Source organism: Acanthisitta chloris, unplaced genomic scaffold (assembly GCF_000695815.1).
Source record: "Acanthisitta chloris isolate BGI_N310 unplaced genomic scaffold, ASM69581v1 scaffold1680, whole genome shotgun sequence".
Taxonomy (NCBI): domain Eukaryota; kingdom Metazoa; phylum Chordata; class Aves; order Passeriformes; family Acanthisittidae; genus Acanthisitta; species Acanthisitta chloris.
Genome location: NW_008652008.1, coordinates 31,366 through 51,126, shown reverse-complemented (window position 1 = coordinate 51,126; position 19,761 = coordinate 31,366). Strand labels below are relative to the sequence as shown.

The 19,761-nt window shown below is 38.8% G+C and overlaps 1 protein-coding gene across 1 annotated transcript in view; it reads left to right on the top strand.

Moving 5' to 3' along the window:
- Positions 1-17,488, top strand: part of LOC103802787 (integrin alpha-9-like) — a gene marked incomplete at its 5' end in the record, with an annotated part of 85,440 nt that extends 67,952 nt beyond the window's left edge. The window contains 2 exons of the mRNA XM_009075312.1: positions 4,643-4,762; positions 16,229-17,488. Coding sequence (XP_009073560.1) covers positions 4,643-4,762; positions 16,229-16,345 — 237 coding nt within the window. The remainder of the gene's footprint in view (positions 1-4,642; positions 4,763-16,228) is intronic.
- Between the last annotated feature and the right edge of the window lie 2,273 nt (positions 17,489-19,761).

Below are 19,761 nucleotides of genomic sequence, written 5' to 3'. Positions count from 1 at the left end.
GAAGTTTTGGCACACAATCCCTCTGCCTATCACTGGCCAGCCTGGTATTGTCCTTTTCCCCCTTCCAAACTAGCTTAAAGCTCTATCCACTAGCCCTGCTAGCTCCTATGCTAGAACCCTTTTTCCCCCTCTGGTGTCAGCATACCAGGTGTTGTATAAATCAACCCATGCACATAAACTCCAAGATTTTCATGGTTACACTGGCTTTGTGTTGATCTGGAGGATCTGCCCGTTCCCTTCAATATGATTCCTTGCTACTGGAAGGATTGAGAAAAACACTACCCGTGCTCCTGATCCTCATTTCTTATTCCTCTCTGTCACATGAAGACCAGAGGTAATCTGGACTACTTTCAATTTTCCTTGTTGCTGTGTGTTTTCAGAATATGGTCTAGATCACTGCGTTCAGTTATCCTCTTCTCAATGATTGTGATCACCAGCAGCCCATGCAACCATTCTCTCATTGTCTCCATTTCAGTGAGTACTTTTGAGGTCTGGGTGTGAGGGCATTGAGTTCAACACACTTTTGGAAGATACTGATATCCCAAATTAAAGCACTCCTCTCAGAGGTACTGGATTTAAAACCCTGAAGGCAAATTGAGTCTGCATCTACTTACTCCTTTAAGTCTGCGAGTAGAAGAACCACTAGAGCTTCCATCTTCTCCACCATCATGTCTGTAACCCTTTTATTAGACCTGCCAGAAAAAGGAATTATTTTATATGACAGGACCTCATATTTCCCATTCTGTTTGATTATCTTTGTCAGGTTTCTGGATCATTCTAAAGTGCATTAAAGAATAGACTTGGCAGCTGAGGTGAAAAACATAGCTAGCCTTCACTGGGAATGCACCCTATAAGTGACCTGCAGCCCTGATTATTAATACATTGCTTGATCTCTCTTTAGTTCTGCAGCTTTCACAGAGCAAACTTTTCAATTGTATGGCAAAAGTTCATAAATGACTGAAGTAATACCTGACTGTGATACCCATGCCCCAACTGAAATGGAATAAGCCAGGATCTCTCTGCCAAATATTTTCATCTGTAAAGGGTTTTAGAATCTTGAAGAATGATAGGCACAATGTAAAATGTGTGAGTTTTCTATTATTTAATGTTCAGTACTTAAAATGCAATGAGTTGGGGGAGCAGTTATAGAGTCAGAAGGGAATATAACATAAGTGCCTTGTCATCTAAGAAATAGTCGCCTGACTTGTGTCTGCAAGATGGATGCTGACCTTATTGTCTATGAAAAATGGACTGCCACATCAGATCATCTTTCCAAGCTGGCTCAGAAATATGAGGAAGGCACAAGATTTGTGTTTGATCTCTGTCTGGTATTTCCTTTACACCGGCTGTGAGCGAAACTGCTGCTTAGGAAACTCTCTGTTTAGCAAAATGCTTTTACAAGTCTGACAAAGGCTTTGTGCCAATATCTGAGATGCTACAGTTATTCTTTTTCTTTGGTGAAGAGCTAGTCCGTGTTCAAGAGCTATTTTGAGCACTGTGATACTAGTTATGGGAGTATGTTTGAATAATGCTATATATGTAGAGCTTTGTTCATGTCCATTTGCTATGTTTTCAAGTCTTATTGTCGTGACACCAGAGCAAGGCCATTCACAATCATCTTTGAAAGGTTGTGACAACCAGGAGAGGTGCCTGAGGACTGGAAGAAAGCAAATGTCACCCTGGTCTTCAAAAAGGGAAAGAAGGAGGTCCCAGGGAACTGCCACCCAGTCAGCCTCACCTCAATCTCTGGAAAGATGATGGAGCACCTCATTCTGGAGGCCATCTCTATCCAAATGGAGGGCAGGAGGGTGATCAGGAGTAGTCAGCATGGATTCACTAAAGGTAAATCATGCTTGACCAACCTGATTGCCTTCTACAATGAGACAACTGCCAGGATGGATGAGAGGAGAGCAGTGGATATTGTCTGCCTTGAATTTATCAAGGCTTTTGACATTATCTCTCACAGCTTCCTCATGGGCCAACTCAGGAAGTGTGCATTGGGTGAGTGGACAGTGAGGTGGATTGAGAACTGGCTGAATGGCACATCCCAGAAGGTCATAATCAGTGGCACAGGGTCTAGTTGGAGGTCTTTAACTACTGATGTCCCCGGAAGTTCAATACTGGGCCCAGTATTGTTTAACTTCTTCATCAATGACTTGGATGAAGGCACAGAGTGCCTCCACAGCAAGTTTGCTGATATCACAAAGTTGGGAGTAGAGGTCGATACCCCAGAGTACTGTGCAGCCCCTCAAAAGAACCTTGGCAGGTTGGAGAGATGGGCAGAGAAGAACTATCTGAAGTTCAACAAAGGCGAATGCAGGGTGCTGCACCTGCGCAGAATAATCCCATGCACCAGTACAGGCTGGGGTCCAACCTGGAAATCAGCTGTGTGGAGAAGCACCTGGGGGTTCTGGTGGACAACAGGTTGTCCATGAGCCAGCAGTGTGCTCTTGTGGCCAGGAAAGCCAATGGCATCCTGGGGTACATTAGGAAGAGTACTGCCAGCAAGTTAAGGGATGTGATCCTGCCCCTCTACTCAGCCCAGGTGAGGCCACATTTGGAGTAGTGTGTCCACTTCTGGGCTCCTTAGTACAACAGAGACATGGAGCTCTTAGGGTGAGTCCAGTGGAGGGCAATGAAGATGCTTAAGGGACTGGAGCATCTCTCTTATGATGATAGGCTGAGAGTTCTGTTCAGTCTGAAGAACTGACTGAGAAAGGACCTCATCAGCATCTATAAGTATCTGAAGGGAGGGTGTCAAGAGAATGGAATCAGGCTCTTCTTGATGGTGCCAAGCGGTAAGACAACAAGCAACGGTCAGAAACTGAGGCACAGGAATTTACACCAGAATATGAGGAAGAACTTCTTCGCCATGTGGGTGACCATGCCTTGGAGCAGATTGGCCAGGGAGGTTGTAGAGTCTTCCTCACTGGCAATTTTCAAGAACCATCTGGATGCAATTCTGTACAATGTGCTCTAGGATGACTCTGCTTGAGCAGTGAGGTCCCTTCCAACTGTACCCATTCTATGAAATGCCTGATAACATCTCATTGATAGAAAAAAAATCAGTGTGTGTAAATGAGCTATGTTCAAATTCCTTCTCCAGAAAAGCTGTGTTCTTAATCAGCATTAACTTGTGAAATTAAGATGAAGGATCTCTGACTACTTCATATGAGAACACCATGACAAAATTTAGCTGTTCTCAGCCTCTTTCTCTCTTCTATGACTGTAATTCTTGTGGGTGTTTGCTGGGGCTACATGTGCTTATGGAAACAGAGAAATGTTTGTTAGTGGGGTCTTGGTAGGCTGCCCTGTTCCATCACACACTCAAAGAATGGCTATTGCCTGCACTCACTCAGGATCCCCATGGCTTTCTCTGATGCTTGGACGCTGGCAAGGCTGGAGAGCCCAGAGCCTCTCTGGCCCTTGTTCCAGTGCTGCCATGTCCTTCCTTTTGGACCCTTTTCCTGAACGCCCATCTTCAAAATCCGTATGAGTTGCATGGTATTGCATTCCATATGTGACTGAACACATTTCATGGGTCTTTCATTGGCCTCTTAGAGATGAGTATCTTGGGATTGCATAATTGTATGTGACCATAACTCCTAGATTTTCACCCAGTTTTAACAAACAATTTGCTTTTTAAAGGTTGATTTAACAATTCATATCTACAAAATAATTTTGACATTTTTAAGCAAAGATGATAAAAGTAATTTTGAAGGAGTGAGGAAAACTAATTGCTTTTTCTTCCAAAACAAAGCTAAACAAAGCCAGACAAAGCAAATGTGTTACCTTTTAAAAATCCCTTCTGCATCTTTGCATTTGCTGGATATTAAATTGTAAAATTTAACATAGAAATAGCCCTCACTGAGAAGAGCTAGTTTTGAGTTTTTCACAGAGGAACTAGTTTTGATTGAAATAGGAGACTGAAAATTCACATAGTGTATTTGAGGAAGTATAATTTGCTCCCATTTTCATCTTAAGACAGATGGTGAAGGAAGGTTCTTCTTATGCTGTATTTCCCTGACATAAATGCTGTAGAAAAAAAGAGCACAGCAGGAGACTGTTCTCTGTGTTCCCAGAATAACCCATGACTGCACATGCCCTTGCCTCTTTCACAAAATATCTTGTGAAGCATAGCAGGAGTGATTTGTATTCAATAGGGGCATATGAGTTGTTCAAATTTTTTGTGAAAAAGGGGTTAATAAGCTTATAATGAGTGTTTCATGTGAAGCATTGGTGTGTTTGTCAGGGCTGGAAACAAGACAAACCATGAAAGATGTCATGGATATCCCTGCTAATCCAAGGGTTGGAGTTTCTCATATGAAACTTTGTGCACCTTTGGTGGCCCAGCACCAGAACAAGCTCAGTTTCTTGGGTTGGGGGTTGGCAGGGTAAGTGTTGTTTCGGAGTGGAAGCTGATATTTTTTGGATCCAACTCATGGCCACTCAAAGTCCACTTGAAAGCTTTAAATCCCTTGTGAAGAATAGTTGGAAAGCTCTAAATTAAGCACGCATTCCATATTTGTTTGACAGATGAAATATGATCAGTGAGGCCACCATGCAATGTGTTTAAGATGAGTACAAGAGAAAACAATACAACTTCCAGTCATAAAAAGATCTTTTTCTGATTGCTTTGTAGGTGGTCTTTGAGGCTTTGCACCATCTGGAGCCTCGTGGGTATGTCGTCGGATGGATTATTGCCATCAGTTTGCTGGTGGGAATTCTTATCTTCCTACTGCTGGCTGTACTCTTATGGAAGGTAAGGTAGCATATGCAACATAAACACCAAAGCTAGTCCCAGAATAAAAGAAGCTTAATTTTATTTTGGTATTTAACATCCATTTGCTTTAGAACTGAATAATTGTCTACTCCATTACAGAAGTCATTAGTCAGCAAAAGCAATTTCATATACAATCTTTTGTGAGGGCATGAAGAGACTCATGATGTAGAGATGAAGTGAAAAAGTGGGGATTTTTTAGTGCCTGGTTATTAAAAGTTGAAACCTCTGATACCATTTCTGGACAATGGAGGGTCTCTCTTAGAAATCTACTGTTATATTATATTTAGGTACTTCACATTTCTATGTTTTTCTGATGACTGTGGCTCTCTGATTTTAACGGGGTTTCCTGAAAATTAGGTCAACTTTGCTTGACCAGCAAAGAGTTTGGGTGCATGTCTAGCAAAAACCACTTGGTAGCTACTGTTTTCAAGAGATAGATGCCCTGGAGAGAGGAGTATCCAGCAATACATTCTTCAGATCCCTCAGACAAAGAGTTCCAGCTCAGTAAAATGCATTAACAGAACAAGAAGCACCTGGACCTGTTAAAAGACAGCTTTCATGCTATCTCTGATTAGACATAGTTCTTTTACCCAGACACTGTTACAGGGTAAAACTGGGCTGATGCTGCCACTTAGCCACAGTCATCTGGTGTGGTAAATATGAAGGAACTTCAAGTGTTTTCATTCCTCAGTTCCCTGTTACCAATCCATAAATTTAAGAGACCACAGTCAAGGTTAGGGACTGTCTTTGAGAGAAGTAAATCTCAAGTGCACACATGGGAACAAGTCCAGCATTATTTGGCTTCCCATGGCAGACATCCAGCAGCCTTACTTGCACTGCTTAGCAGCGTGTGTGCTGCAGGCTCTGCTTGCCTTCTGTGCCAGTACTAGAGGTCACAGCCCCAATGTGCTGCAAAAGGACATATCACTGCAGGTCATGAGGCTGTAAAATGGATTTACAAATCTGGACCAAAAACTGGCCATGCAATTGTTATTTTAAATTATACGGATGTAAAAGATAAAAAATGCCTGTGATATGAAGATGGGAGAATAACCATGAGAATGGAAAAATGTGAGATTGGAAGAGACCCAGGGTTTGTGTCCCAAGGACACACACTTTTGATAAAGGAGTTACTGCTGTTGATACCTTTATGACTGATTTCATATGGCTCATTTCCTGGAGGTAAAAAGGCTCAAGAGGAACTATTTGAAAATGTGCAAGATAAGAGGACTAGCACCTTTCACTGTGAGTCTCCAGGAGAATCTTGCACAAGTTCAATTCTTGGTCTCTACTAGAGTTAATGTAGTCCTTTGCTTCCTGCATTAATATTGAGGCTTGAGCTCTTACAAATTTTATAGGGACTTACACATGAAGAAACTGCCATTTTGCTGCATGAAATCTTTGAGGGAAATTCAAATAAATATAACTAACACCAGGCTTACATAGCCCTTTTTGCATGCAGATGTGCTGAGGCAAAGGAAGGTGAGCTGTGCCCAAAGTCTATGTCAGAGATGAGAGTCAGGCTTCACCAGCTGCACTCCAGTGCTTTATCCATGGAGTTGCATGATTACTAAAGGATGCAGTAGTTTAAGGTTTTGCTCTAGAAAAAAATTATTCAAATTGTGTAGCTGCTAGTATCAGCCAGCATTTTCATGTAAGTCTTAGTCTGAAACATAAATATACGTAAGTAATACTTTGCAGTCACTGGTTGCTATATTTATTAAAGTTATGGCAGTATTAAAGTTGTTTGAGATAAAACTGACATGGGAAAGTTGCAGCCCTACAGAGGAATCTTAATTGTCTGATTGTAAATAATTTTTAGACAAAACTAGCCAAGTGTATCCAACAGTCATTCCTGAATTTTGTGTGTGAAGAAGTAAAAAAACCCCAAACTTATATTAGAATTGTTTTAGTCTTTAAATGTGGAACAAAAGAACAGATTTTAATTAGGTGGAGATTGGGACATTTTAGAACCACTAGTGAGAACTAGAAATTATGTACATTTTAGGACTAGAGTATAAAATAAATTCTGTTTTTATTAAGAAATTAATTAGAGCTAAACAGTGGTGTTGGAAGGCAGCTCTTTACACAAAAGAGAGCAGGAGCTGAAGCAAACTCATCATAAGGGATCTGAGAACTGGCAGCAGTGCAGGGTGTGCAGTCAGGCCTACATGGAAGGTACACTCTCACTATGTGCATGATGCACCACAAGTAGTGCAACACAACAGACAAACCTGGAACATGCTGATATTTTGCAGATGGAGTAAGCAGCTCCTTAAAGTCATAGAAAAATTGTAGAAGGCATATGAATATTTCACATTACACACTGCTAGAATTAATGGCTATTTGTATCTTGTTCATCCACTCTGGATGCCTTTGTGCAGGTGTCCATGGGGACATGCTCTCACTCTTGCCAGTTCCCCTGCAGAGCAGCTCACTCTTCCCTACTTGTGCCTTGCCTATGGTCTCCCATGTGCATGAGGAGCAGGAGGGGGTCTCACGCTGTTGCCCACAGCAATGCATCTTTCTTTTTTTATGTGGAGCTTGGTCTACAGCCCTTTAGTGGCTTCCAGATGCGTGTGGAGAAGGGGAGGAGATTGCTTTTCTTCAAGCCAGACGAGCTTTTTCCTCTAATTTTTCAGCTTGTCTCATTTATAAAAGTATGATCCCTAACTGTAGGAACTATATAGCCCATACCTGTCCTATCTGTCCATAAAAACTGCACAAACTGTGGCTAGATTTGCGTTCTATGAAATTTCTGTCTCTGTAGTCCTGAAAGCATGGCATTTTGTCCAGTTTTTCTGAATGACTTTTCAATGTTGTTGTTTTTGTTACCCATTTGTTTCGTCAGTTTAAGTAAGTTGTTACTTGTTATCTCACATGTAGCCTTCTGAAGGTACTACTGTTTTGATACAGTTTATAGGTTTAGTAGTCCTAGAATTAGGCTTTTTCAATATTAGCCTGTTATAAATAATAAAAATGCCGTCAGGTGGTAATTGATTTTTGTGATTCAAGACCAAACCCACACAATCTCCCAAATATGGCTAGATCTTCATTATGTATAACATCTAGGAAACGTTGAGGAGGAAATGGGACTATAGAAGTGGTTAGTTGTCTGTATAAATAATGCGTTTTCACTAGGCAGAAGTTGTGTGGATCATTTGAAGTCTGCTTATTTTCTTAGAGAACAGTCAAAAGTTGTTTTACTATGTTTCCTATTCCTGGACCAAAGTGAGCATGTTTGTAGACCCTTGGCTTCCTGAGACTAAAAGGGCTTTTATTCCTGCAACAAGGACTCCAATGTTGCATTTTCTACAGTAGATTAATTGGGTGATTTGCTGTGCTTTTTGAATTGTGGCTGGACGTTACAGGAAGTTTGCTCATCTTTTATTTGTTCTTACACAAGTAAATTGTTAATGCCACTGCTATAGCCAAGACACTATGTTCACCAGTGAGTTTGCTGGCTGCCATGTAATTCTGCTCACTACCCTCAAGAGAAAGACTGGCAACCTTTCAGTGGTGGTATGTGTCCAGTACTTGTAAAATGCCTTCGTTATCTTTCTTGATAAAATGAGCTCTGTAAATGTGCAGCAGTAATGTTGTGGCTGAGTGTTCTCTATGCTCTCACTGTCCTGCAAATGAGAGCTGTGTGTGCCAGGGTACTTGGAGAACATCACAGCCGTTGCAGCTGTGCTGCTGTTATCCTAGCACCATGTGAACAAATGTAATCCACTGGCAAGAGAGAGGTAGGTATGTGGCTGAGAATGTCTTTCAGTAAAGAGGAAAGATAGCCATCATTTTCAGGAGTCCAAACCAGAAAAAGAATGGGTGTGTAGACTGAAAAATTGCAAATAAGCACCTAAGGTTCCAAGGTTCCCCACTGCCAGAACACAATGTGTATTTATTGGAAGTCATTAGCTTCCCTCAGACCCAAATGACAGTAACAGAGCAAATGTGACTTGCCTAGTCTGAATTCTCTCTTTAGGCTTGGTGTCACAGTGGGAAATGCTGTATTATGACTAATACCAGCCAGAGCTATTTCCTCCTGGTTCAGCTAACCTATGAAACTAACTTACTCTGATAACTATGGACATAGCAAAACTTGCATTCAAATATTTTTGGCAGGTCAAATATATCGAAATATTACTATAAAGCTACTTTTTATTGTTTCCAGAAATAGTCTTCAGTGTTTAGTCTCTGGTTTTCAAACAAAGCCAGAAATATTTTGGTAGTGTTTCTTCTTTTTCTTTAGAGAGGAAAGAGAAAATATGGATTGACATATGTCTTAAGTTAATTGCACTTACAGGAATGATATCTCTAATTACTGTTCTATTCCCTGCTGAGATTAAGAAATCACTTTTCGTCTAGACATATCTGCAGTAGACATTGTGTTCTTTCTCAGTTTTGGGAGTGGTAACCAGAGATGAACTTTGGATGATGGCTGTCTTCATTCTATGTATGACTTCTTAAAAGATAAACTAAGTAGCAAAATTTTGCAATAAGAAAACATCTTTAAACTATTTGGAAGGGTTTGTAAGTTTTATGTTGGCCAATTCACTTTTTAATTACACTTTTAAGTATAGTGGTGACATCTGTCTTGCAAGTTACTATACACAGTTGCCATCCTGCAAGAAGTTCATGCTTTCATTAAACTCAAGTTACCAGAACTCAGCACCTGAAAGGTCCAGTCACTGGAGTTCTCTTCATTTCTGAAGTACTGTAAGTACTAAGTCCTCAATAAAAGAGATTATGTATGCAAAAATGAATCAAAGACTACATCAACAAGTCTTGTCTGATGAAACGTAGATGGTACCTACATGGTAAAGATATTCCAAGGGTAAACACCAGAACTACCAACTTTATTCACCACATTAGTAAGTAGCTCTGTTAAAGCCAACTGTACAACTCTTGGGACAAAGGTTGCACAAGAATTGGTTAGAGAAGCAAATTATTGATGTGTGGGGTCACACTCTAGCATCAGTGACAATGGCAAGGAATGTTATATTAAAAAAACCCAAATGTACTAAATTAGGTTGTCAGTACTGGTGTCCCTCTCTGTGTAAGTTATGTGTTTTGCACACCTAAATGCATCTTTTCCATGCATGTTCCTAGTCTGAATTGGGCATCTACTTTGAGGTACCTAGCCTTAGTGGCTATTTTTTTAATATTTGGCCTTTAAGATAGGCATAGATCATTGGATTAAAATAATAGTTTATGTAATGATCACTTCAGTTAAGTTTATGAATTGACTGACTGTTCTTAGCAAAAAAAAAGCACTTTTAAGTTTTTCTTATTCTTTCAACATTACAAAGTAAATTCCTAATAAACTCTGTGTTTAAAATTATGCTTGTTTCAGCATTAGAGCATGTGAAATAAATTTACTTCTTAAATCTATGGAGGACTACAGATCTTCACCCTAGGTACCAGCAGTAGTATCTCAAGTCAGTTAGCCAGGCTACATGAAAGTAAGTTAAAATTTAAGTGCAATCTTGCATACATTGCTAATTCTTTTTGGCCATAGCAATGTCTATCAGTTGCAATACATTGGGATCAGATATAGATGCTAGGTATCAAATTCTTCCATAGCAGGTAATCAAAGTGTTTGTAGAGGGGAACTTATCTTTGAGCAAACTGCTGAAATTCTCATTGCCTCAGTTCCCCAGCTGCATAATTATATATAGAATTGTCTATATGTATGAAGTATGTATTATATGTGTGTACAGCCACTTGTGGAATGGTAATGTTTGAAGCATATGTATTTATTTTTTGTACTTGTTTCATTCAGCAAATGAGGACCTGCATTACAAGAATGTTAAAGGATTTGCCTCTCAAAAAGTCTGTGAAAGACCAAATTATCAAAGCCAGGCCTCTCAAGTCCTCATGAGCTCACCTTAGCTGCATTATCATCCTTCCTTCTAAACATGCATTTTTTCCTTTAACTGTAGACAGGACACATGGCTCTTTTCCAAACATGCCCTCTCCTCACAGGGGGACCCAGAACTGGCAGTTTGCCAGTCCTCGGTGTAAAAGCTGATAAACAATATCTGTTTATGACCCCGTGTACTGTGGCAAGTGTCCTTTAATTGAGAGAAAGGACACAGTGCAGCCTCTTGGAACCAGTGGCTTGCTAGAATTATCCAGTGCCATACAAACGCAATGCAAGTGTCTTTACCTGCTTTCTTGGTAGTAATCAAGTGAGATGCACTTGATAACCAGTGATGGATCTCTGCGTGGGGAAACACTCCATGCTGCCTATCTCAGCAGTGCTGCTTTGCAGAGATTGGGGGTGTTGCTACTCTGCCAATTGGTGGCATCTTGCTTGAGGTGAGGTTCCTGGCCCAGCTTTGACCCATGATTAGCTGCATATTTTTCTAGCTGTGGTACTGCTTATGTGAAGGGAGAAGTGCCTAAGAGGCATGCCCCTGAAAAGGTGAGCAGATGTATAAGTAAATTCTTTCTCAGGTGCCATGAGGTGAATGACTTGGGATCTCTGTCTAGATTAGCGATGTGTCAGTAAAAGATTCATGCTGTAAATACAGCCTGTTCATTAGGTATTACTGGATGGTGCTTACAGTAGATGAACAAACTGTATAATAGAGGAAAGACACATTGTGTTATGGCACTGAACCTGAAGTATGTTGTCAAAACCTAGTTCAATTGGAGATTTCTTCAGTGGTTCTTACACGTTGTTTTATTTCTTAGCTACCCCATGTCAGTGCTTACCTCACTCTCTTTTTTTTTTTAGTTGTCAGTTTGTACTGTGGTCAGTAACATTGTCAGGAGAGCCATACTGCTAAAAATCAATACTTTTTGTGTGCAGCATAACACCTCAGTATGCACTAGAGAAACTGAATTAAAAAGTAGTACAAAAAGTGGCCAAAGTCTCTGATACAGTTTTGGATTCTGTTTGAATGTTGTTGTTCACAAACCTCTATCTCTACCTTAGTTATAGTCATGAAACACTACTGTAAATCAAGACATAATGTTTTTGCAGCAGTATGTAACTGTTCTTATAAATCTTTTCTCTTTTCTCAATGAATAACATTAATGGAAAAAAAGGCTAAAAAAGTGCAAAACATAACCATTCTTCTACAGTCCACATTTCAAACCGTTTCTCTTTTTATTTGATTGGGAGAATAAGCCTGATTGGGCATGATAAAAATGCTTTAGAAATTTACCTAACAGTGAATAGAACAAAAGCAGTATTATTGCTTGCCCTCTGATCAGCTTTGGTTTTTTTTCCAACTGCAAATTAAATTTTATTTTGTAATCTCATCGCTCTTCAAACATACTTAAAATTGGCACCCTAGAGAGATAGCCGCGGAACTGAACTGCAGGAAATGTTGGGTAGGTGTTTATACTTTCTTGAGTTTAGAAAAATATAAGGTCCAGTAATTCAGCCTTTGGATGTGATAAAGTAGCAGCAGAAAAAAAAAAGATAATTTACTGTGATGTTAATTCAACAGTTTGAAATCCCTTTGAATTAAATTTGTCTGAGGGCTTGAAGAATGCCATTCGATGAGAGTGTTGTTAGATATGACTTATCTGTGATTTGCAAGCCATTTAAAGGGAGTTGTATATGCTAGTAAAGAGGTTGAATACTCAGGGTTGAATGCAGGACTTGACAGTTCTGTTGCATGGCAAAAATAACTTCACAATAACAGGTGTAATTCCCCAGCCCAGAATAACACAGGTTTAGTGTTGCTTTATTGTTCAGTTTTGCCAGAAACGTGCTTTCTGCTCAGCATATACTGTAGGTGGCAGTAAGGTTATGCTAGAACAGGGTAGATGGCCTGGAATAGTTAAAGGATATGTGTAAAACCTATGGATGGTTTCAGGTTTTGAAGTGATAATAAAGAACCAGTCCTTTCTGAAGGTACTTCAAGTAAATATTAGAGCTGCTATGAATAAGTGGCTTAGATTCAGATTCCATAGGTTTTACACACATCCTTTAATTTAGTTATTCCAGCCCATCTACCCTTTTCTCATTAGCTGCAAGTGTTTAGTGGCTGATGCCTCTTCTTCCATTATAACCCTTCAGCTTCTCACAGTGCTCTTTCCTTGTCTCCAGTAAATACATTCTTCTGTTGCTCCTCCTATCATGAGTGCCTTTCCCAGATGGAGGTTTACTGGTCAAAGTATTTTCATCAGTCCTGTTCTTGGATGTGGTTGTGTGAACTCAGGCTGCACGATGGGGTCGTGGCTCTGGACTTGGGTATTCCTTTACTATGTGTACACAGACACATATGTATATCTGGAAAGCAAAGTTTGGGAGACATGAACAATGTTAGAGATTCATTGTCCATGAAACATGGATTAGAGACCATTGGCCCACTGGAAACACCCATTCTACAAATGACATAAGAGCAATACTCCTGGTAAAGATGAGGATCTCTCCTCCTCTTTCTTGCTTGCAATTCAGGACTGAGTCACAGCAATGCTGTCCTCACTGGGTTTTCTGAGTTCCCTTAATGGTTTTGCATTAGCCATGGAAAAGAGATCTTCTGGTGTCACTTGAGTCCCAATGATAAAAGAGCCAGTATATACTCAGCCCCATGTTGCAGCAGTCCTGCTTTGGTCCAGGTGTCTACCTCATTATTACCCCTCACTATACGTTAAATTCGTTTGTTCTCTCCAGCTTGCCACAGGCACTTATTGGCCCTCACCATGCGAGTTAATATTGCTGACATTTTTAATGAAATCAGTTAATTGTAAGGAGATGGATATGTGGGTTGTGTGGTCTCTTGTGAGGCAATGACTATACTGTGATTTCTTCATGGCCATTACCCAAAAAAACCCTTTTTGGTGACGATAGGCATTCTATCTCACGAAGTGGAAATATGTGGTGTTAATACTAAGGAACACTATCACATAACAAAGCACATCCTCATCTTTCAAGGATGGGAAATGTAGCTAATCCCTGACCACTATTTCTAAAAATGTTTTTGAAAAAAAAATCCTTAAGGTCCAGTTTCACTTTTTGCTTGCACTTAAGTCCTTTACACAATTTTAGAGTATCCACATCATTTACAGCAAGAAAACATAATTCCTTGTAGTGGAATCACCTCTAGATGTAGCATTTCATGCTTCATTATTACAGTTTTCAGTTCACCTTTTATCCCCACCAGAAAGTTATACAAAAACATTCTGTATCCAGTAAAAAAAATTTGTAAAATACCAAAACCCTCATAACCAATTTTTAAACACAATTCCTGAAGCAGATGTTCAGCAACACACACTTTTATTAAAATAACAGTGGGAAGGAGTTTGGGTTTGTTTGTTTGGCCCTCAAGGAAATGAAAAAGCCTTTCTATAATTTTGATTATAACTTCAAGAGCAAGTTTTATTGTACCAAGGATGTGGTTTGCATGAAGGATGGAAACCTTAAGGGTTTAAAACCTGTTTTCAAAACTAGAAATTGAACTTCTCTTGTTAATCTTAGGAAGTAAAGCCTTTGGCAGTTTTCTTTTCTAATGCACAGATCATGTAGGTCTGTTATAAAAACCGATAACATGAAAAATGACACCCATTTTTTTCCACACATCTCCCTGAGCATACATAAGTAGTATCTGCATATTCCTGTGAATGAGTACCTATGATTAATCCTACTGGGGCAGAACAACAGAAAAGTAGTAGGCTGTTAGGCTTTTTTTCATTAGACTGCGAAAATCTAGAGAAACTTCTGCTTCAAGCTATTTGCTTCAAGTCTCCATTGAGCTGAATTCAGTTGGCATCAATGGTGAACTTTCACTAGGATTTTATGATGGTGCTATCTTGAGGATGTCTTCTCAAAATACATCCCCTGCACGGGTATAACTTGTAGGTACAAGTAGAAAAATTACTACTAATGATATTTTTTCTGCTAAAGATAGAACTTGATCTGACTTCTTAGAATAAGTATGAAGAATGGGAAACTAGAGAAACTCATCTTTAATTCTGTCTTCCTGAATCCTTGCATACAGTGTCACTTCTGTGAGGTGATTTTTCAGGACAGAGCCACCATTGTCTATGCATTTGCATACACAGAGCAGCAGATAAAGATTTGTTTATTATAGATGGGAAAGAAACTATGTTGACAGTCTGTGCACGGGAATGACTGTGAACAAACTACTTTTAAGGTCTAATTCCAGTTATTCGGGAAGGCCTCCAGAAGGTTGTGAGTCCTTTGTAAAATTGAGATTGTGGGTGTTGATGTGTTTGCCTACCTGTTGTGCATTTATAAAGTGATTGTACGTAATATACATCTATGCACTCGGCATGGTACACTTATTTAGATTCTATAGCATGTCCCAGAGCTGTGGTCCACAGCTGCCAAAAAAAGGACTTGTTAGAACCACACGTTACACAGAGGGCAAGAGGCAGAGATAAGGGTTGGAGAGAGGATGGTGTGTGCATACTCTCATGCTGCTGTGAATTCATGGTGTAGTTTGGGGGTGCTGGCAAGGTCTTGGGCTTTAGGAAGCTCTGCTGGATAAGCACCCTTGGCAACATGCTGCCTTTCAGACCCCTGTGAGTTAAAATACACTTGAAGAAAACAGAAACTTGAAGAAAACTTGCTGAAAACAGAAACTAAAAAGGCCAACTTAATGGAATCTCAGTAATGACAAAACAGCACATAATATGTCTACATATAGCCAATTTGGGAATAAAGGGTGGCAATAACTGGTTGATAAAGCAAGACTAAAACATCATGTTTTACACAGCAGGAGTAAGAAAACAGGTTTAGAGTCATAGGCATTACATAAATATTTAATTATGTTGAAGAAAATATTGATTCAGTGATCTCAACAGTGCACTGCTAAGTTTAAGGAGTTATTCTTGAATGCTTACCAAAGTCTTTTATTAAAATAATTTTTGTTTGAAAGACTTAAAAAAACAGAGATATGAGAAGGTTTATGCAAACTGAAATGAAAACCACTTGCACTTCTTTAAGTACAAGGGTTTAGGAAGCAAGAAGATAGGCAAAAGTGATTATCAGTGATTATATTTGGAATTCAAATGCTGGGAGGTGAGTGGGTATACTGCATTTCTCTGATCTCTGTTGTTTTGTGCAGTTATGGACACTGAGACAAAGTTTCATAATAATGTCAGCATTGTGTCAGGACCCAAATGTTGCGTTAGTCTTCGTTTTAAACCAGTAAACCTATACCTGCCTCTTCTGCTCCATTATGAATACTTTATGTACATTTTTTTTAAAAGCATTCTTTCATATAAGATGGCTCTTACCTCAGAGTATTTCATCTATAAGGAGCACAGTACTTATGAAGATTTGGGACCCAGTTTGATCTCATTTATACTGATGTAAATAAGGACCTATGATTTTGGGTTGGTACTTGGAGGAAGTAGATGCTAACCCATGTGCTTTTTCTTTCTGCACACTGTTGATAAAGTTAGTTTAATTTAATGATACTGTTACTTACCACTGTCATCTCTTCTGAATTGCAGATGGGCTTCTTCCGCCGGAGGTACAAAGAAATTATTGAGGCCGAAAAGAGCAGAAAGGAGAATGAAGATAGTTGGAACTGGGTCCAGAAAAATCAGGGAACTGCCTGTGATAACTAAAGTCCAGTCATGTGACACGTGCTCACTAGCCTATAGGTCCTGCTCTCATATCTTCCATATGTGGAAGAAGAAATCTTCTCCAGATTTTTCGGAGACCCCATTGATGCTGTGTCTTTATCACTCCAAAAAAAGCTAGGGAACATATCCTGAGGCAACCACTGCAGCATGTCAGGTGACTGGAGCAATTAACACTTCATTTAAGAGTTGAACTTTGAACTTTGGTAACTAAGCTGCAGTGCAGAGCAATATTTATGAATCCAACTATGTGGTATACCCTCAGGGGAAGACTGTTACCTAAAAATATTTTTTATAAATATAAGCTTTTTATATTGATTATGTCTTTATATTTGTATCAATGTTTTATAATTTCTATTGAATAGCTATATAGTTCACTCAAGCACTGATATCTGGCTAAATCTTTGGAATTACATATATGTATATATAAATTTTATTGTACTTTTAAACTTCAATGCAAGAGAGAAAAGAGAGATGTGCAGATAAAAGTGGCTGAATGCTACATATGCTTAATTCACAAGGCTTGGTAATATTGTATATAGAACACTTAATGGAAATAAGCCAAAATCTTTTCACTGTCTCTTTCTTTGAGTTGAATTTCATGTTTGATTTATAAACTAAAGAATCTAAAATATTTCACAGTTGTGATGTTCTGTGTCTTGAGTCTGTCCCAAATAAGAGAGGATGGAAATGTGTCCTCTGACATGTAGCAAGATGTAACTTTCTTTGTCTCATTGAAGAAGGCATCACAGAATGTTTTCCTTTAGGAATTGTTCTTTTGCAGTCTCTAGTACTTTGATAATAGTGTAGGACTGTACAGTTGAGATACCAGAAGGATATAATTGGGCCAGCCATAATGGCATTGACAAATTACTTGGAATAAAAAAAAATAAAAATTAAATGAAGCCATATTAATATTAAGAGGGATAGTTTTTAAGCTACTGTTATGGATTGCAATCTGTTGCTATCAAAGCAAGTGACAAATTGCTACAAGCTATCAGCATTATGTCTGCCTTGTGAGTTAAATACATGATCATGAATTTGTTTATATGATAATTTTAAGAGAGAAGCAAGGGTTAAAATGCTTCGGTCTTTGGATCTTGAGGTTTCCTATCTTGGTGTTCCAAGTACTGAATGCCATCCTTTCTTGTGCATTAAGAAGGAAATTTAGTCAAGGTGCAGATGTTACTGGATCTCACATTGCCACTTTGGTTGCTGGTAATTCCTTAACAAACCATTAGTTGAATTAGTAGAAACCTAGTTGTAATTATTCAACCATGTTTCTTCAAAAAGCTCTTGGATCTCTGAATAGAAATAGTGGAACGCTGTAATACTTGGGTTTAGATTCTACTTGTATTTTGCACCTTGTGTAAATAAGAAGTAAATGTCATGTTGCTATATAATCCAGGTGAAGGAAAGAAGGATCGAGATCTGTGGTAGAAAGTGAAGGAAAACCAGGATCAAAAGGTTGCAGGATGTCTTCTTCCTTAAGGGTATGGTAAAAGAACAGCAGTAAGTGGAAACTTAAATGTAGAGAACACGCAAGAAATCTGCTTGAGAACAGGTTTTAGTCTTGCTCTTCCTTGCCAAATTCATTATAGCTTCAGATGTAAAAAAACGAACCACATCCATATTCCTGTTTGCTTTTTTTCTCTACTGGCATTAAGTGTCTGCTTTTACTGCAGTACTGATCAATATTTATTAACTATTAACTATCTGCACGCACTAGGGAGAAAACAGTACTAAAGCGAATGAAGTGTATTGATTCAACATCTGACAAGAAAAGCTATTAGTCTATTCAGTTATCTTAAAACAATCATTTGTGATTTGAGAGGTTTCATGTAACAGATGATCATTTAAGCCAGAATCTGAAAAAAACCTGCCAAGTTAAAATCCTGCTATAACCACATGTAGTGGATAGCAGTGGAGTGCAGATTTTCATCTGAGTGCAGAAACAAAAGGCTGATGGCATTTGACTACGCTGTTGTATTATCATAGAGAGATAGAATGGATTGGGTTGAAAGGGACCTTAAAGATCATCTAGTTCCAACCCCCCTCACTATGGGCAGGGATGCCATCCACTAGATCAGGTTGCTGAAAGCCCTAGCCAGCCTGGCCTTGAACTGCTGTATTATCAGAGAATCAATGCATAATAGAATGGCTTGGGCTGGAAGGGACCATAAAGATCACCTAGTTTCAACCCCCTGCTCTGGGGGTCTGACATCAGTTAGTTTTGCTGATATAATAGCCTAATTTGTCTGTTTTTTCTGTTGTGAAAAAAATATCTGAGTCAGACAGAAGTTGGATATGAGTTTGATTCACAGCTATGAATTGAATAATAAAACGTTGAAAGTGCTTGCTGAAAAAAGGACTCCATTTATTAGCTGTAATAATCTCTAGTACCTGCCCTCTCTAAATCTAAGCTCTCAAAAAACTATTAAAATGTAAATTTTCTGAAAAAATAATTCAGGGGACAAGTGAAACTATTTGTGAATTTAACTGAATTTAAAAGTTTCCATCCAAAACAAGGAGGACCTTCCCTTTGAAAAGATTAAATGCTTCATTTCCACTTTTTAAACAAAAAATTACTTTGAAATCTGCCAAAAATGCTTCATTACAGTATTCTAAAAATCAAAATTAGTTATTCCTTTGAAGCATCTTTTGAAAGTATATAAAGAAAAGAGTTAAAAAAGGTGAAGTACCCATTTAGCATTTCATATTGTGTTGGACATTTTTTTTTGCTTTGTCTCAAGGCAAAAATACTTTTCTCAGTTGGTTAAAGTAAAAAACAAATAAGTAAAAAACAAACAAATCCCATTTCATTGAGCCCACATTGGACTTCTTTGATTTCTGACTTGAATTGTCAGAGAATTGATCCAGCACAAGTCATCCCTTAGTGAAAATCTAGTTGTTGGCCAGATGAGTGCCATATTCTTGAAATAATCCACAAATTCTTTGTATCATCACTATTAGGCACTCAGTAGTTCTGTTGTCACAGATGGTTTTGGTTTTATATGTATACTCTCTCTATATTTTTTTTTTTAAAAATCAAATTCCATTGTGGCTTTTGCTTGTTAGGACAGTCAAATTTGACAATGAAACCTGCCAGTTCTTCATATTAAAATGCTGTATGTGCACCTTTTCACTCCATAAAAAGCCAACCAAACAAAAAGCCCCATTAATATCAGCTGGTTGCAAATAATCATAAATAAATTTTATCAAAATCTAGAGACAGTTGCTTTGGAAGCTGCTTTTAGGTCCTTGAAAGTCCCCATGGGTCAGATACTTGTTAGTGTCTTTATGCTGTTCTGCTTGTACAGCAGCTGGAGGAGGTACAAGTTCTCTCCAGTTAATCCATTTTGAGACAATGTCATCAGATGTATTGGAGAACTTCTTTGAAA